Source organism: Nilaparvata lugens, chromosome 2 (assembly GCF_014356525.2).
Source record: "Nilaparvata lugens isolate BPH chromosome 2, ASM1435652v1, whole genome shotgun sequence".
NCBI lineage: Eukaryota > Metazoa > Arthropoda > Insecta > Hemiptera > Delphacidae > Nilaparvata > Nilaparvata lugens.
Genome location: NC_052505.1, coordinates 71,343,121 through 71,364,022, shown reverse-complemented (window position 1 = coordinate 71,364,022; position 20,902 = coordinate 71,343,121). Strand labels below are relative to the sequence as shown.

General features: G+C 35.1%; 1 protein-coding gene across 5 annotated transcripts in view; it reads left to right on the top strand.

Moving 5' to 3' along the window:
• LOC111054230 (histone acetyltransferase p300) overlaps nt 1-20,902 on the top strand; it is a 68,731-nt gene that overhangs the window by 26,918 nt on the left and 20,911 nt on the right. For 3 of the 5 annotated variants that reach the window (XM_039421612.1, XM_039421613.1, XM_039421611.1), the window contains exons 10-16: nt 5,246-5,403; nt 7,827-7,943; nt 8,904-9,038; nt 10,118-10,333; nt 11,445-11,696; nt 18,907-19,072; nt 20,577-20,876. In XM_039421612.1, the coding sequence (XP_039277546.1) occupies nt 5,246-5,403; nt 7,827-7,943; nt 8,904-9,038; nt 10,118-10,333; nt 11,445-11,696; nt 18,907-19,072; nt 20,577-20,876 (1,344 nt within the window). The remainder of the gene's footprint in view (nt 1-5,245; nt 5,404-7,826; nt 7,944-8,903; nt 9,039-10,117; nt 10,334-11,444; nt 11,697-18,906; nt 19,073-20,576; nt 20,877-20,902) is intronic. The other 2 variants (XM_039421614.1, XM_039421615.1) reach the window with 2 other exon arrangements.

The window sequence follows — 20,902 nt, the reverse complement described above, 5'->3', positions numbered from 1 at the left end:
ATTTCGAGTTTAGCACCTCTTCCCATTGATGAGGATTCTAGTTAATCCCCTTGCTCTTATGGTTCATGTTGTATTTTTAGGTTTCATTGTTTTTTCCCCTGGTTCTCACATGGGGCCCAGTTTTCAATTTCCAATTGCCTTGCCAGATTTTACATATTTCTTACTTTTTCTTATTGTGCCATACGTATTGTCCCGTATGACACAAGGGGCCCAGTTTATGTAAAATCTGACAAAGCATTTATTGGAACGGTTCCACTTGTTACTCGTTCCGCTACTACGTAGACATCATGTCGTCATTTTGTCTGTTTGCGCTGACCAGTGACGTCACAGTCAAGGTTCATGTTACTACTCTAGTCAAATTGGTTTTCTATACTTCTATTTGTATTTTTTCGTCGGATTGTTTGCCGTTGCAATTTTAATATTTATACTATTCGATTTTTTGGAATTTAATCTTGTCTTTAGGCATCTTACTTTCTAGATATTTGTTACTTTTTCGCCATGCGGTTGCATACGCTTTGCCTACGTTTCAAACACATCCGGCAGCCTCCTTTTTCTGACCAGCATTACCGTTTTCCGTGTCTTTTGCAATGGTTCCTAGTCGGTGTGTGCATCCTGCGCCCGGTCTAAACTTTTCATCTGAATTCATCGGACCTACGAAACGTTTTTAAAGTGTGAATTATTCTTCAAATTAATTCGTTTGTTCTATTCTTCAAGTGTGATTCAATTATTCATCGATTTCTTCACTCATTTACTCTGTTAAACCTTTGATAAACTTTGTCAAAAATTGCAACCTCGTGTGAGCGTTCATCGCTATTTATTTGATCTACAGAACGTTTTTAAAGTGTGAATTATTCTACAAATTAATTCATTTATTCCATTCTTCAATTGTGATTCAATTGTGATTCAATTATTCATCGATTGCTTCGCATTTTTGCTCTGATAAACTTTGCTAAGTTCACGACCTCGTTTGGGCATTCATCGCTATTTATTTGATCTACAGAACGTTTTTAAAGTGTGAATTATTCTACAAATTAATTCATTTATTCTATTCTTCAATTGTGATTAAATTATTCATCGATTGCTTCACATATTGCTCTGATAAACTTTGTCAAAAAATTACAACCTCGTGTAGGCTTCAATTGCCATTCTTCTACAATTGGCTTCACCTCGTGAAACTCAAACTTTCATGTTCATCATCTCTACCGTTTGGAAATCAATCCAAAAATTCCACAACTTGAAGATCGGATTATTCGTTTGGAATTCTACTTGCTCCTGCCTACATTTCCACTGGAGGATTCACCTGCTGTGGTAGACGGTTCCATGCTTGTCATCGCATGACCAGATCACTTCATCGCTTGCTGATGTCCTGTTCCTGTGGGTATTGCGGAGTCATTGCCTGTCTGCCTGGCCGCATCCGCTCTTCAAAATTTTATTCAGGTTATGTAAATCGTTCTATTCAATTTTCATTTACGTATGTGTCATAATTGATTTATTAATGTCTATCTTGACATTCAATTCACTGAGGCCACTGACGCCTACTAATTGTTTGATTAATGTCTATCTTGACATTCAATTCACTGAGGCCACTGACGCCTACTAATTGTTTGATTAATGTCTATCTTGACATTCAATTCACTGAGGCCACTGACGCCTACTAATTGTTTGATTAATGTCTATCTTGACATTCAATTCACTGAGGCCACTGACGCCTACTAATTGTTTGATTAATGTCTATCTTGACATCCAATTCACTGAGGCCACCGACGCCTACTTATTTATTTATTAATGTCTATCTTGACATCCAATTCACTGAGGCCACCGACGCCTACTTATTTTTTTTATTAATGTCTATCTTGACATTCAAATTCACTGAGGCCACCGACGCCTAATTATCGTTTGATTAATGTCTATCTTGACATTCAATTCACTAAGGCCACCGACGCCTACTAATTCATTGTATTTAACAGCTACCCTTGGCTTCACAAGTGATTTTCTGAGGCCACTGTCGCCTATTAATCGTTCTAATTGATGTCTGTCTTGACACTCAATTCATTGAAGGCCCATGTCGCCTATATTTAACCTGGATAATCTTCACATTGTATTTATTAGCTACCCTTAGCTCTTAAGTGATATTTTAAGGCCAGTGACGCCTATTAATTGTTTGGTCGAAGTCTATCTTGACATTCAAATCACTGAAGGCCTATGCCACATATATTTTTATGTATTCTACTCGTTGCGCACTATTTACAGCTTATTGTCATTTATTAATCATTAATATTTAACCTTACAGCAATAACTTTCATTATAGCACTCAATTTATATTTATTTCAGGTATCATTAATACTACCTTTTCGATTATTGTCAGGCTTCAATGGTCATTAATGTCATTGACCTAATTTCATTTAAATTTTGTATTTCTCTAATGTTTTTTCACATGTTGTAATTTTCCCAAGATATTTAACTTAATCTACTTACAATTGTTTTTGTATGTGGCCATCTGCCTATTATTATTTTATTGATCCCAAGATATTTAACTTAATCTACTTACAATTGTTTTTGTATGTGGCCATCTGCCTATTATTATTTTATTGATCCCAAGATATTTGACTTAACCTACTTACAATTGTTTTTGTATGTGGCCATCTGCCTATTATTATTTTATTGATCCCAAGATATTTGACTCAATGTTTTTTGTATGTGGCCATCTGCCTATTATTATCTTATTATTATTAAATCTTATATTGTTGATTCATTTAGTCTTTTATTGGCGTACTTACCACACTTCAAGCTATCAGTATTTTTATGCACAGAATTCAAAGATTTATTTGTAGGTATTTATATCAACTATCATTCACAGTCCACTGCCCTGCCCTTGGATTCTGTCAGTTATCATTAATTATTCATTTCAATGTACGATAGAACATGATATAATAAAATGTTTAAAACTCAAATTTCAACTCATTCTTGTGTGTGCTACAACTAAATAATAAAAATCCATCGCATAATAATCCACAGGCATACAAAGACATTCACACCCATTCATACTCATAAATGAAAGAGACAGGCAATAGAGGAGAAAGAAGTGCTGTAGAAGTCTACTTGAATTAGGAATTAAAATCTTTATCCGAGAATGATAAGATAATCCAGCTGTGAGGAAGACTGAATATTGTGTATCGAAAACTGATTTTTAAACTTCATACTGTGTACGGGTTACGTAAATTGACACAATATCTTGTTATCATAATGATAATCATTATCCTCCGATTCTTAGCTTATTTCTTTTATACCGTTCGAATCCTACACCCCTGCCTAAGTCAGTTATATTTTGTAACTCTGATTGAATAAACAATACCTATCTCATTCATTATCACTCTCTCGCTCCACCAGACAATTCTCACTCACCCCCCTCCTCCTCTCATTCACTCTTCCTCCATCCTTTCACAGATTCATTCAAGTCTAATAACAATGCCAATCTTCGGCATGGCACAGATATCACTATTTAATAAGCTAGAAAGGTGCTATTAACGATGCATTTTCCCTAAATACAGTATACTGAATTTTATCAAATATATTGAATAATCATTCATTCACTCATACACTCATACGCACATACTCATACTCATATTACACACACACACACACGAAAAAAAATAACAACAATAAAAAGTAACTTAATGCTATAGTGTTCATCATTAAATTAGTCCAAGCTCATAGCACATTTATTTCAGTTCAATTTTTTTCTGTGCTCAATTTCTTCAAGTCGTCCTCATTCCCGATTACGTAGACTCTGCCTGCATCCTCCTTCCTTACTTTGACCCGGCCGACCCGATCGGCCCACACGTGACGCACCACCTTCTCGCTCTGCGCCCTCTTAGCCATCGCGAATAGCTTCCTTCGTCTCGGTGTTAGCGACTGGTTCAAGTAGATGTTGTGATTTCCACTCATGTTTATGTTGTTAGTAGTGAAGCTCTTACACAACTTTCTCTTCGACAGTAGAGCGTCCTTAACACCTCGCTGGACAAGTTTAATAATTATTCCCGCAGGCATATTTATATTCATATTTTTCGGCAGCCGATGGCACGCGTCGATCGATGTATGATCCAACGCCACGTCCAGAGCTTTACCAATCTCCACCACCCTATCATAACAGTTCTCTCCCTCGGTTTCTGGTACCCCAAACACTTCTATCGTATTTCGTCGGCCATACTGTTCTTGGTCCTGTTTGAACTCCCACTCGAGAAGTCTGCTATTCAATTTAATATTCTCACTGACCAGAGCGTCGATCTGATGTTGCTGCTTGGCGATTTTAGCAGAATCAGCCTCCAGTTTTTCCAGAACGGCTGCTATCTCTGAACTAAGTTTTCCCAGCAGTTCATCTTTCAGAACAGATAGTAGTTCAGTCATTTCCCCCAGCGTTACTGGCTCACCACTTCGCGAAGATGAAGTTGAAGATTTAGCGTGCTTAACGGGGGTCGAGTCTGATTCAGATCTCTGCCGACGCAACACACCAACACTCATCGCGCAATTCCAGTCCTTGCCTTGCAAAACCTCTAAATCGGGGTCTTTGAGGTCGACACACTTAGCATGATACATATTATTACAGTTCACGCAGTTAATTTTTGATTTGGCGGTATGGTTCACCGGGTTATTACAAATACCACATGAACTCATTTTGATTCAGATAAACAAAAAGCACTTTTCTGTTCGTACGGGTCACCCGATATTTAAACAAACGAGTCTCACAGAAATTCGAATTATTGCACGGCTGTACAAAATGTTTTTAACAATTCATCACAGTTCACTTTCAAGTCAAAACCGAATCGACAAACAGATAAGACGAGAGCTCCGAAGAATCAACTGTTCTCAACGAGCTCCGAGCTGATACTGTTGATATTCTGAGCTATTCTGATGGATAGTATGGACAGAGGAGGCTGTGGTTTATAACTGCGCGAGGTCTACTGTTTACAGAACTACTGGTTCGGGGGACATTCTGTGTGGCTCGTTAAAACGAGTCAGTGGTCGGCTTGTCAGTGGTCGGCTTAAATAATGATCCGAAAGTATATTTAAATTTGATGTAATTTATCTTTTATTTAGTGCTTACCATGATATCATTTTTTCCACGTTCAAACTAGTTCAATTCCAATTCAATTTATTTGCTAAAAATTACATAAGATCAATATCATTAGACTGATATATGAATTCTGTATTCGTATTTTATAGTGTATTTGCAATTGCTATTTTTCAGTTGTCTGAGGTTTTCAAACAAGAAATAGACCCAGTGATGCAGTCGCTTGGATACTGCTGTGGCAGACAGTACTCGTTCAATCGCCCCGTGCTATGCTGTTACGGCAAGCAGCTCTGCACTATTCCAACAAATGCCCTCTATTATACCTACCAGAACAGGTTTGTCCCTTTTATATTCAACACATGCAAGTCAAATGAACTTTCGATTATTTCATTGTTTTTTATGTTCTCATTTTTTAACTTGAAAAGTAATTCTCAAGTAACTACATGGAAGAATATTTACTTTGTGTTTATAATGTCATGTACTGTTTACAGTTTTGAGTCTATGTTGTAATGATGAGCGTTGAAGTTAGAACCTTATCCTTTTAAAAAATACTTTTGAGTCATAACTTTTTTGTAGCTATGTTCTCCTGCATTACCATAAAATATCCTATCTTCTAGGTATGAGATATTATTGTTTGGTGGAAAGTAATTTTTCCTTCTTCAATGGTGTTATACTGAATTCTTGAATGGTAGATGTTTTCATTTCCTAAATGAAATTGATAAAAATTAGGACACTGATCTTAAAAAATTAGTATATCTGATTGAATAGACTAATCTTTTCTATTACTGTGTATTGTAGTAATTGAACAAACAAAATTATATTCGTCTTATACTAGCAGGCAACCCGTGCTCCGCAAGGGTCTATTTTAAAACTCAACAAACTGAAAGCTTGACTGAGTGGAATTTTGAATAATTTGAATTAGGCCTAGCATCCTCGGTTATTCTAGAATCTATATGCAAAATTTCAAGTTAATTTCAGTCCATTAGTTCAGACTTGATGATGCATCAAACATAATTTTCCTATCCCGTACGTGTATAAGCCAGTTCTTTCCCTTATTATAGTATAGATGAGTTCTTCAACTTGGTGCTAACCTAATAAAGTGACAGGAACTCAAATCTTGTTTAGAAACTTCCTCAACTCAATGCCAACCTGACAATATTAGACTAGTTATTAATTTATTTAAAACATATTTTTCTAAGAGGTAGTCTCTATAGATTATTATTCTATATTAGCATATGATTTGTTTTCATGTCCCATGAATGAATTTGAACATTAATTCTAAAAAAATCTAGAAGGAAAATTGAAATTTGGGCTTCGAGGTGCACAAGATTGATATTTTTTTAATCTATGTGCAAAATTTAGAGATCAAAATCACTCCCGTTTTTCCGGTATGCAATCCACAAGTTGAAATGTTTTAATACGAACAAACACAACCTTATTATATAGATATAATAGAATGCACTTTTATTATGAAGCATGTTGTATAGTTGAAGTTGAAGGGCTTGGAAATTCTTCAAAATTCATCATCATTTGCACCTAATGAATTGTGACAATAACATGCTATCATGTTTTAATAAACAATAGCTCTATAAATTAACCTCGTTTATGATAAGTATAAGTATAGCATAATAATACAGGCTAGCGTTATGAGTTACAACACTTAACACCCTCGAAGAATATGCTCGCAAACATTTCTCTTATAATTTTCACAGCTTCTGTACGCAAAACGCATGCTTTTTCCCTTGATAATGAATTTTTCCTCCTGATGACAAAAGTATTTGTATTTCCCATGCACTTCCTTGCTTGACTTCCTTTTCTGGTATTTTCACTAACATTATGAAATTATCAGGAATTTAAGTTTTGTTTTCTTATTAATCTTATATATACTCAATTTATTAAAACTTATAATTTATAACTTCTAGATGGAAAATGTTTTTTAACTTGAATTTGGTAAACACCCACCTGACCAGCTAACTCGTTTTCGATAACCCATTGGAGAACTATGAAAATTAATGATAAAACAGTGTATTATGTTGTTTCTAGTTGGCATTGACCCACAAAACTGTTTCTTGATATTATTCACTTCTACTAAATCTTCATCTTTATTAAATGGTCATTTAAATACATTGTCTGATTGCCTAACACGATGTATCTGACACCTATTCGCGAAAAACGTCCAATACAACTTTTTAATGTCCTGTACAACTTTTTGTGAGTAGTATCTTGTTCATTTGTAAACTTGTCGTTTTTTGTGTGATTATTTCGTGTGAATTTTGAATGAATAAATTTGAATTGATATTAACAAAAACTATGACAACTCAACTAACAAGCAGCTAAAGTGAACTCTAGTTTATAGAGTTTTGAAGAACGTTGTTTTCAACGTAATCCAAATTTCATTTCAGTAAACTTCTACTAACAACAAACAAAACGTAAACTAGTTTGTAGAGCTTCAAAGTACGTTCAACGTCACCCAAATCTCATTTCAGTCAACGTCTATTAACAACAAAGTAAACGTTAACTAGTTTGTAGAGCTTTAAAGAACGTTGTTTTCAACGTCGCCCAAATCTCATTTAAGTCGAAATTGGAGCTGGCTGGTTAGTAAGAATGCATGCAATTATACTTATGCTTTTCATAATTGACTTGTGATTAACGATAAGGTAAGCTCAACCTCACGCATTGCGTTTGTTACCGCCTCTGTCTGCACTGCACTCTGCTTGCTTGTTGCCCGCTGTTTGTGCTTTGTGCCTGTGACCGGCAGTATACGAAGTTATGGTGTTCTGTCCGACAGATACGCGTTCTGTCACAACTGCTTCAATGACATCCCCTCTTTGGGCGATACCGTCACGCTGGGTAATAAACCGACGCACCCACTAACGTGAGTTTCTCATTCATTTATTCAATGAATCGTTTATTTATCAGTACAATTATTACAATGATATATCATAATCTGACAGAGGAAAACTAAGCTTAGCTTGTACTATTATTCCTCTTTCAAATTTTAATCATACACAATACATACAACTCAGGTAAAAACAACAGGCATTAGCCCAAACCTGCTTTGAACCTTAATCTGGTCAGGCAGTATAGAGGTCATGTAGAAATGATGACTGAAGAATTGATTCACTCACAATTCCATCAACTAAAATTTTGAGGCTCGTTTACACAAAAGCCTGTTAAATTCTAATTATGATTGAATACCACGAGAACCAATCGTGAGTTTTTTTTAAAATAATGCACCATTGATTGATTGGTTCTTAAGGTATCATATTTAAAATTTAATACACTTTTGTGCTGCCCAGCCTGAATCTATTTAATAAACTTCCAAACATAAAACTTATCACAAAAAAACAAACACATGGAACCACGATGAAAATAAAGTTTGGCCCTGTTTTGTCTTTGTATTGACACTTATTCGTAATTAATATAATATCTATTGATAATATAATAAGAAAATTAATCTAGGACAGTTCGTTCGTTCGTGCGTGTCAGGTGATAGGTGATTAAATGCCTAAACTAAAATTAAAATCCACTGTTTTAACAGCTTCGTCATTGAATTCAAAGAGGTCTTGTCGAGTGCATGCTGGTGCAAGACAGCATTTTAGGAGGTGGATCAAGGACAGTGAGTAGTAATGTAGTGGAATCATGGAGCTCGAGGCTTATATTGACACCAAAGGTTATATGACTTAGATATTTTGACTTTTTTAAAATTCAATTTCATAGAAATAAGAGAAGAAACTTATTGGTTAAATCATGTATTGAGTCTTAAAATATCGACATGATAAAATAGATTCAACTATAGAGTGCTTTTAACTAATGGATTGATGTTATATTTCAGTTTAATTACAAAAGAACAATTTAAAGAGATGAAAAACGATCATATAGAATTGGAGCCATTTGTTGAATGCATAGAATGTGGCAGAAAGCTACATCAGATATGCGTTCTACACATGGAAAACATTTGGCCTGAGGGGTGAGTACAATTCAATTACTCTTAAGTTGGATATTTTAGTGAACTTAACATCGATTGTCAGTGGTCAGTGAGTCATGAAGAATATTGGGAAATTATTAGTTATACTAATTGATTTCTCAAGGAAAAAGTTATTTTGCGTTTATTTATTCTCACATAGATATTAAATATAAATATGTACATACTCGAACATATTTAAAGCAGTTTAAGGCAAACTCCCTTTTAGTTCACAAACATTGCTCTCCTAGATGGGAGGGTAATAGTAAATGAAGTGGCAATATCACTCTTCTAATGTGTCGGAACAGCAAATGTTCTATTAGTGACTCATGAAGAATATCAGTGAAGTTATGAATTAGTTAGTATAGTGTACAAGTTTTTGTACTTTACTCTATGTTTAATACAATAGGAAAAACTTTTTTCTTAAAATCACTTCACTTATATGGGCTAATTTTGTTCAAAGTAATAAAAACAATAAAAAAATTGTAGTACCCTTCATTAAAAACTTTAAAATATTTTATAACTAGTTTCGACCATAGGTCATTTCCAAGCTACTAGAAAATCAAGTTACAAGATTTTATATTGTTCTATTTTTATTCTATTGACACTTTCAATTCAATACAATTACAATATAAACACGATCATTTGGGCAGTTGATCTTAATTGAAAACCAGTGTTTTATAGTCTATCCTCACTGTTATTATTTGAAAATAATAGAATTATGAAATTATTTTATTTTTATTGTTCAGTTATTTTAGTGACATCTACAAGAAAAATTTATGGATCATAATATGTTAATATATAATAATTATCATGTATGACAATTGTCCATTGTAATGATTTTGAGTGCTATGAATCATTCATTTTTGGAAAATCATACAAAATCTGTTGAACAATATATGCTTCTTTTGAACCAATAGTTTGTCTAAGAAGTTATTATCAATTGGTTATTAACTTTTCATCTAATAAATTGTTAAATTACATTACATTTGAGTTTTACTGGTGACTTGACAATGTATGGTATATCTTTTGTTTTGCCTGTTACCTTATATTATAATATATGTGGTATTTGTTTTTTTTTGCAGCTACACCTGTGATAATTGCATAAAGAAGAAGGGCTCAAACCGGGAAGAAAACAAATTCAATGCGAAACGACTGCCGACGACGAAGCTGGGAACGTACATCGAGACGCGCGTCAACAACTTGCTCAAGAAGAAGGAGGCGGGCGTCGGTGAGGTGACCATTCGCATTGTCGCCAGCTCCGACAAAATTGTCAAAGTCAAGCCTGGCATGAGGAACAAGTGAGTTTTTCATTCACCAATACAAAAGTGCATCATTCAATACAATCTATCCTAAACACGTTAAAAACCTTGAAATAAAAAAAAAAACATTAAACAACTGTTATTTATTGCGTTAAATTTTTTCATACATTCTTAACCATTACGACAGTACATAATTCAATCTATCCTAGGCACACGTACAACAGATCTTGAAATGAGAATACCCAATAGTAACCTAATAAAAAAATATTCTGAAATAATAATACCTAATAAAACCTAACCATAATATCCAGGCATAGGCCCGATTCTTTGGACGCATTTACCTGCAACCTATAGATTCAATGGCCAATTAGATTTAATAAGTTTCCGAGAAACAAAGCGTTATGAAATCTGGCTGATGAATAGTCTCTCCCGTTCATATATTCCCATAATTATCATAGTCGAGAGATTACTGCCAGACTAGATCTAAAAATTCATGTAAAATTATTTTAATAAAATTTTGAATCCCCTGTGGCTTGGAATAAAGTTCGTTTTTACCTCAAGTAAATAATTTGTTTCTAGTAAACTGTATACTTGCCGAAATATGCCGTGTCTTTGATAAATAATTTCTATAATGAGATTCACTTTATAAAGTCAGTGGAAAAGATAGGACGGCATGGTTGCCATATCTCTTCATCCACCGCCTTCTACAGTAGATAACAGCCGTGAGTCAAGTCATCCCGATGTATCTGATGCATCAATTGTTTATTTATTCTTGTTGATAATAATCAATATTCTATCTCATATATATTTTATCCACCAAAATATATATTTTCGTGTTATGGTCATAAGTTATTTTTATAATTGATATTAAATATTCTGGTAGGTTGTTTTTTATATTTCCTCATAGCATAGAAACGATTTGACTACAGTGCAGAGATAGAATAGGATAGAGCTATGTCATTTGTCTAATGACAGACAAGGATAGCAAACAACATTGGTTTCAGGTGCAGACTTATAACGTGAATCTAACTGTAGCTTATTCATTTGAAAACTACCTCAAGTAATATGTTGCGTGTTTCTGTGTGAATGATTTGTGAGATATTCTGTGTACATACAGAGGCCTAATTATTGATTGATGTTTTTGTGTCAGATTCGTGGAGAACGGAGACTTGCCGGAGCAGTTTCCGTACCGGGCAAAAGCGCTGTTTGCGTTCGAGGACATAGACGGCATCGACGTGTGCTTCTTCGGCATGCATGTGCAGGAATACGGCAGCGAGTGCCCCACGCCCAACACGCGGCGAGTCTACATCGACTCAGTCCACTTCTTCCGGACAGACCAGTTCCGGACGGCTGTCTGCCGCGAGATTCTGCTCGGCTACTTTGACTATGTCAAACAACTAGGGTGAGTTTTGAAGCCAGTATTCTTCTCGGCAAGTCTTTCCTGATGCGTTATGTTGTAATTAGTCTCATTACAGTGGGTATTAGGTCCGGTTTCCGAGCTCGGGATGTAGCTAAGTTTTAGACTTCAAACAGCTGGAGTCAGAAAATTGACTTTCCGAAACGGGGCGTAGTCGTAGTCCACGTTTAAATTTCGTTTTGAAAAACTAGAAAATTGAACACTAAATAAAATAAAGAGAAAAGAGTGTAAAGTTTCAGCTTTTTTGAATTACTAAGGAATGTTTCATTTTGTCAAGGAAAAATGTTTCCAATTATAGAAATGAGAAAATAAAGATTATCATAAAACTACGACTACACCCCGTTTCGGAAAGCCAATATTTTCTGACTACAGCTGTAAAGTCTACAACTTAGCTAAATCCCGAACTCGGAAACCGGCCCTTAGAGTTTATTGATTTTTCGTAATTTCAAAAGGAATGAACAAACTGATTGGTCAAGTTGCACAAAAGTCTGTTGAATTTTAACCGTGATAAACGGTTAAATGATTGATGCCGATTCAGTAATCTACATCATATAATATCAACAGAAATATATGTTCTCAACAGTAGTCACTGTATTCTATATTCTAAACTCCCTACTTCGTGTACTAGTTCTTTTACTTATTTTCTTGTTATTGCTCCATTGTTTTTGATCTCTTGTTCTTTTTGAATACTGTTAGGCCCCAAGGTCTATAAATACAGGTCATGACACAAACCCATGATGCATTGCAAAATCGCCATTTTAAGGGGTTCTAGTTCACCAATTTTCAAATTTATCAGCTGTTATCATTATAGATTGAACAACATGATGTGTTATTTTGTTATAATATTGTTCAAGGAATATTGCTTGGCTTTGAATTGTAAAATAAATCCTTCCAACAAAATAATAATATTTAGATTCCAACTTACACAGTCATTCTGGAGAAACGCTTACGCATGGTGGTGGAACAGGATATGGAAGAGGAACAATTGGCGTTCAGACCAGGTAGGCAGACCCAGGAGCATATTTCATCTCTCCGAAATATATGCTCGAAATTCATTGAGAGAGGGAAGAATGTTTACTTGGCTTTTCTAGATCTGAGGGCTGCATTGGACACAATTCCAAGGAAGTGGATATGGAAGGTGTTGAGTAATAGAAGAGTACCTCCCAAACTTGTGAAAGCCATCAGAAGTGTAAATGAAGGAATGTCAACCAAAGTACGAATTGGAGGAGATGTATCAAGAGCATTTCAAATGGAGAAGGGTGTGAAACAGGGAGACAGCCTCAGTCCTCTTCTATTCATCTTAGTGATGGATGATATACACAAGATATGCAAGAGGAGGACACAGAACATGGTAGTAGGATATTGGAATATGAGGCCAATTGGTACAAGAGCCCTCCTCTATGCTGACGATATTGTTTTAATCTCTGAGTCTTCAGAAAAACTCCAGCAAGCTGTGACGGAATGGTCAGAAGAACTGAAAGGAAAAGGAATGGTTCTCAATGTAAGGAAGAGCAAAGTGATGGTGGTCTCAAAGGTAGGAGGAGAGAATGTGGAAATTAGGGTTGACGGAGAGGTGCTTGACCAGGTGTCGAAATATGAGTATTTGGGTGTGTGGTTGGTTCTCTGAGGATGGAAAATAGATGTTGAGGTGCTGAACAGGGTAAGTAAAGGTTCACTGGCTTACTATTCCATCAAAGACTGTATATTTGGTAAGAAAGAGATCAGTAAGAGGATAAAGAACCAGGTATACAGATCAATAATTGAACCAATCTTACTGTACGGGAGTGAAAGCTGGCCCATGAGATCATGCCATGAAAATAAAATAAGAACGGTGGAAATGAAATGTAATAGAAAAACATTGGGGAAGACAAGGAGGGATAGAATACGAAACACGAGAATAAGAGAGGAAGTTGGCATGAGAGATGTAAGTGTGAGGATAGAAATAAGGCAGCTTAAATGGTATGGACATATACAGCGGATGGATGACAGTAGAAAATCGAAACAGTTTGTGAATGTGAGAGTGCAGGGAAGGAGAAGTGTAGGACGACCGAGGTACTCATATTAGGACAGAATTGAGGAGATTGGAAGGAGAAGAGGGAAGACTGTTCCGGAGATGAGAAGAATGGCGATGGACAGACGGGTATGGAAGAACTGGGTCGAGGCTACCCCAACGCTGTAAAGGCATAGTGGGGAGGGACAGAGAAGAAGAGAAGAAGATTCCAACTAGGAACTGAATTGTTGATTTTTAGATTGGGAACTTCAAACGCTTTTTGAGGTTTGCCTTTTGTCCCAATGCCTTATGAATCATAACAAGTTACAAGAATAAGAACAATTTTTAATAATAAAAAATGAATTATTGAACCATTTATTATTGAAATTTCATTATTAAAAAATCGAAAACCTGAATTTACATATTTTCTGAACCAGAATATTGTTTTTAAAAAGCATAATGCATGATTTTGCTATGAGATGATTGAAATATTTCAAATGTACCGCCATAAAGACCCCATATAATGGCCGCTCCATAAGGAACACGGGTGTCATGACCTGTATTTATTGACCGAGCGAAGTGAGGTCTAAGATTCAAGTCGACGGTTTGGCATTTCTCTTAGGGCCTGTACACATGACGACGTTTGTCGCTCGGTAAGCGCCGCGTTTGTCGCGCGTTGGAAATTGTGATACCGTAAACATGAGGGCGTCAACCGCGCGTTGACCGCGCGGTTTGTCGACGTTTTCATGACAGTAGGCATCCGGCAGTTGGACCCACGTACAAGGCTAGGCGAAGAAGACAAAGGCAATGGTGGGTTCATCCTCTAATAGATGACCGGTTAACCATGGGTTCATTTGGGAATACCCTAACAAGTTTTTCAACTACTCCCGTATGAGTATAAGTACATTTGATGATCTTTAGTCACTGAAGTCATAATATCATCTTGTGAATGTGTTGTGAGGGATGCAATTGCACCAGAAGAAAAACTCGTTGTAACATTAAGGTATTGTATTACAATTTATTACAATTCATATCACTGTATACGTTCAAATATAAAAATGAAACATTATTTTTTATCAAACCTTATGGAAAAATTAGCCTAATTTACAAAGTAATGTTTTAAAAAATGTAATGTTGAAGAAGTAATGTAAAAAAGTAATGTTTCAATATAAGCTAATTGACAAATTAATTATTCGTAAATATCAGAAAAATCCGAGTTTGCTTGAGAAATGGCGCTATCCAATCAAAACACAAGACCAGGGCTCAGATCACATTAAATTTTCACTGCAAAAGCGCGCGTTTGACTGAGTGCATGTGTACATTCCAATGCCCAGTATAGTAACTCGAAGCGCGCGACAAACACGGTGGTTGATGTGGAAACTACAAGCGCCGCGGTTGTCGCGCGCTTTTTCAAAGCGCCCGACAGCATGTGTACAATCCCATTGTTTCTATGTATGTGTCAAACGCGCGCTTGACAACCGAGCGACAACCGCGGCGTTTACCGAGCGACAAACGTCGTCATGTGTGTCACGGCGAAACGCAGTAATAGATTTTCATGAAATTTGACAGGTATGTTCCTTTTTAAATTGCGCGTCGACGTATATACAAGGTTTTTTGGAAATCTTGCATTTCAAGGATAATATAAAAGGAAAAAGAAGCCTCCTTCATACGCCAATATTAGAGATATATTGTGTGTTTTGTCAACTACGATGGCAAAATTTCTAATTTGAAACTCAAAAATGATTGAAACATTCTAATTCTATCATATTGCATTTTTAAACTAACACTCAACCCCATTTTTCATTCAAGCCAACTTAACACTAATCATAATTCTAACCACAAATTGTAAGACTATCCCCGTTTGGAGTTTAATTGTTCGTACTTTACTCTAGATTCTAGATCAATTCATTGGATACTCGCGATTGAGTTTCCTAGCGTCTCGTTATGCTGGTCGTCAGGAGACGTGAGACTTGAATATCCATTATGTTCAATAAAGTGAGGTTAGGATTTAAAGTGAATTAGCATGAATATAAACGAGAACACGTTCAAACTTGTTTTGTAAAAGTATTACATTTTTTTCATTTTATACCATTGAAAAAAGTTTCACCAAAATAAGCTTTTAAATACACTATTTTGAATAAGTCAAGTTGAAAGGTCGGAAAGTCTGGTATCCACGACTGAAGTCATTGGATTTGAGTCACTCTAGTGTGAGTACTGCCGTCGATTTTTTTTATGAATCATATTCATATAGCCAACCTTCGGTCAAGTTCACATTCCTTATCAAATCAAGTTTTATTCAATGACAACAACACTTAAATAACAAATTCCGTTACACGAATGATATTAAAGATCATTGAATACTGTGGAATTTAGTCTTAGAAAAGAGTGGACTGTATAAATAGGAGAGAATAAATCAAATTCTGAAATAAGAGAAACAATGTGTCTTGATTGATTTGACACCTGACTGAAATTCCACATGAGTGCAAGAACCGTTGTGCATTCAAAAACCTGTGCACTGGAATGAATGCAAAACAGTTTTAGGCAACTCAGTGTTAAAACTAATCAACTACATGTAGGCTAAGGTGAAATGCCAAATGAAAAAGTAGGTTAGTAAAATACAAAACTTTAATCAGCATTAAAGAATGTCAAAACACATGAACAAGAGATAAAATTGAATACATGAAGTAAATTTGAAAACGGTATTAATGCTTCTAGTAAGAACAGAGTAAATAAAAAACAGTAATCTGAATGCAAGAACTGATAACAATTTGAAATAGTAATAATTTGAATTTTAATTATTAATGAGTGACAGTAAAAAGTTATGAATATAACAGCAATGCACATAGAAAATAATCTATCTGGTTATCAAAATGGAATAATGAAATGGCTACTAAACAAACGTTTATAGAATACCAGAGTCTAAAATAAGTAGTCTTTAGTTTAAACCTACAATTGTCATTTCTAATAACAAACAACACCTAGGAAATTTGAGATGTAAATATGTTGAATTGCAACGCTTCAACATTTGAATTGGTTAGATACCAACAAAGAAAACAGGTAGGTTGAAATTAACCATAAGGTTATATGAATAACAGTAGTCTATACTGAAATAGCCAAATTGCAAAATGCAGAGACTAAGCTTTAGCAATAATCAAAAGAATAATAACAAAGAATTAAATAGGATTGATAATTGCAATGTTCACAGAACATTCATGAATTGATTACAAAGAACTGACAAACAATTCTCAAGAGCAATTTGCCGATCAATAACTCAAAATAAAGTAGAGTTGACTATGAACAACCATGAATTCCTAACCTGAAAGATAAAAACAATAGATTAGGGCAGTACAAAAATACAAAGTAGATGATACAAAAATACTTAGCTGCAGAACATTAATGCAAGAGCCAAGGTCCCGGTTTGGTCTAGGGCCTTCAAGGACAGCGTGAGCTTCCAATAGCTCAAATGGACACATCAGGAGAGAAACAAGATTCCAACTTGTTTGAAATGCCGATGAAACAGCAGCCAGTTGTAGAGGAAGAGTTTTTAATCAATGTTTCGAAGGATATATTTCCTGAGTCTTGGAAATATTCAGTTGCAATATTCGTAAAATGCGATTTACAATTGAGAGTCACATTAATCAGTGATATTGGCAATATATCACAATAAATATCAATAGAATGAATAATGGGTAAACTTTCAGTCCCACAATGCAAATAAAGAAATACTAAACAAGGTTAGCACTCGATGAAAGACAAGAGTCTGCAATATGTAAAACAAATTTAAACTTGTAGACAGACGCGGTGACGCACACAAGCAGCCATTTTGAGAATGCCGTAATGGAAATAAAATATGTAAAACTGAAACAAGTGTTCAAGTCTTGAAAAAACTAAAAATAGCTCCACAGAACCAGTCGAGAATATCCAACAATTGAAATAAACAAACAGGGCGAGGTGAAAACTATTTTCACGAAAGATGAGAGTTCAAGTTGTAACTTACACACACAAGAGTTCCCGTGCACGTTGACAAATTAGAAATGAACTAATTGTCCGAATTCCAAAGTTGATGGCTCCAAAGAACCGAAAAATGTCTCCAACAAATAAAACAAGTAAAACAGGGCGAGGTGAAACTATTTTCACGAGAGATGAGAGTTCAAGTTGTAACTTATATACTGTATAAGTTAGGTGCACACACATGCAAAGTTTCCGAACACGTTGACAAATTAAAATTGAAATAACAAATGAACCAATTGTCCGAATTACAAGGTTGATGGCTCCAAAGAATCGATAAAATGTCTCCAACAATTAAAACAAGTCAAACAGGGTGAGGTGAAACTATTTTCACGAATAAAGTAGAAACAAATGGAGACACACACGAAGATGCTGGTAGACAGTCAAACGATGAGACAGTAAAGACAGGAAATGGATAGCAAGCAGGTGCTACCTTGATCAAGAAATCACCAATAAAATTGATGTTTAAAAAGATGCAAAAAATATCCGGAAGCCGAACAACAAATTGACAAATACAATAATAAATGACAAAGGCTTCAGAACATATCCAAAAACTAGAACAAAGATAAATAAAATATGCAACGAAAATGCACAGTATCAGGTCGGCAGTGGACCACTAGCGCTCCAGCTGCAAAGATACAAACTAATGACTACCGCGCAGAGAAACATGACAATACAAAATCAAAAAATCAATAAAAGAGATTGTTTGAAGATGGAGAATAGTTTTAACAAATACAATACTGTTTGTTTAAGAAAATTCTTGTCTGCAAACATGAGTCAAATACATTCAGAACTCAACTAAAAATGCTTATATATAAACTCAAATTAAAATACTTATCTGAATTAAGTTTAATTATCTTAATTCATCCCGCACACGTACACACACCAACACACATACACACACCCAGACACCAAGGAGCTATTATAATCATTAATAAGATAGTGAAAGAATATTGAAACAAGTGACTGTCAGGGTGATTCATCCAAGAATAATAAAAAGCTCATTAATCTCAACCGGAGAATGTTCCAACAACAATTGGTTGTTATTTAGTTTTGAAAGACCTAAATAATTTGAATTTAAAAGAATAGTCCATCACTCAGTATAAATTTTATTTTTATTGATCTTTACAAAAAAAACTGGTTATCTGTCTAATTGGTTATTAATTTAAGATTGTAAATTGTTCTTGTTTTTTGTAGGTATACGATGGCTCATATATGGGCATGTGCTCCATCAGGAGCTGATGATTGCATATTCCACTGTCATCCATTAGAACAAAAAATACCTGAACCGAAAAGGTTACAGGACTGGTACAAGAAAATGCTGAACAAAGGAATTGTTGAGAGGATTGTCATAGATTACAAGGTACAAAATACAATTAATTATTAATATATACGTATATATTATATATTTATATAATATATAAATTATATTATAAAATTAATTATGTAATAATATTATATATGTATTTATTATACAATAAAAACTGTTCATTATTTCAAAAAATTGTATAATTTCTTTCTACAATGCTTAGTCAATGATCGATTCAATTTTTTCCGATATAATTTGGCTCCTACCTAGAAATACGATATTGAAGATTTCTATTTATTTACAAGGCTCTGACTAGTTTGTGAATTACATGATCAAAATTCAATTACCGTACAGAGTTCAGCAATATATAATTGAACGAGCGTCAGCGAGTTCTCACTTTTGACTTACTGAAGACCAAAGTCTTTGTCCGTCTGGTTGTACAATAACTTTGGAAAGAATTGATCAATCAGCTTCAAATTTTGAACACGTATTCTTCGAAACTTTCTACAGGCCAAGTTCGTTGGACAACAAAATTGACTCACTCCTTCGTCCTTTTTCAGGGTATAAAAATAACTTTGAAAGTGTATAAGAGAATAATCTGTTGTGATTTATCATTTAGTCAGCTGAAAAATTCATTGCATGGAATTACAACAGTTTTCCCATTAATTTATTCATTCATAACATCAGCTGAGGCTATTTGGAAGCTATCACACATACAGACCTTCATGCGCTGACACATGATTTCAGCTGGTTAATATACAACATAATTTACAACTTTTACGTCAAAAAAACAGATACGGGTTGAGATATCAACGTGCGGTTTCCGCCATTCATCTTCTCTTGGAACTCTGTATCGAAATCATGTATCATGAATCTGGATTTATATGAGGGACAAATATGTAGAAGCGACATAGTAGTATTTCATTTCATAAGGAACCCCAGTGAAACCTACTGTCAAATTATTCTTGTAGAAGAAATATTTTGTGTTTCCATGATTTCCACCAACTCTGTATAATGTAAAGTTGCGGGTTTCAAAGATTACAATACAACAGTTCTTGAGCGAGTTCTCCAACCCAGGACGTCACTAGTTATTTATAATCCGTTTAAGAAGTGTCAATATGTTTCAATTCTTATTTAACTTCAGTAGAATACATATAGTATTGTTGTTGTTATTATCAATGTTATGAACAATTTTTCAATATGATCTTCTTTTATTTTCATGGACAATAAATGTCTAAATTTATTTTTTACACCGTAGGTAATCTATATTCCTTTTTTAATTTCAATGTATTTTTTATCAAATGACTAGCATGAAGTTGTATTACCAGAAACTCTACCTTTTTCGGCATGTTACCAGTCGAGGCGTTGAACTAAACCAAAAATAGTGGCATCCTGACACATATTCACATACAGTGGGGGCTACTTTTTATTATACTTGGTAATTTTTAGTAAATGTTTTTTGCAACAAGTAATACCTGCTGATGTTATATATAACTTGAATGTCTAACTTTGATAAATGTTAATAATACTATACTGATCGGTTTGATATCGATTGCAGGACATGTTGAAGCAAGATGTAGAGGACAAACTGAGATCGGCGGCCGAGCTGCCCTACTTCGAGGGCGACTTCTGGACGATCGTGCTCGAGGAGTCTATCAAGGAGGAGGAGGAGCTGAAGCAGGAGCAGAGCGAAGTGGGCCCTGACGGCAACAAGAAAGGCCACAAGAAGGCGAAAAAGTCCAACAAAAAGAAGTCCACGCCGCAAACGGGCAACGATTTGTCGGCAAAGATGGAGAAGCACAAGGATGTGTTGTTTGTCATCAGGCTGCATTCTGTGCAGTCGGCCGCTAGTCTGGCTGTGAGTTGCACCAATTGCCTTGTTCA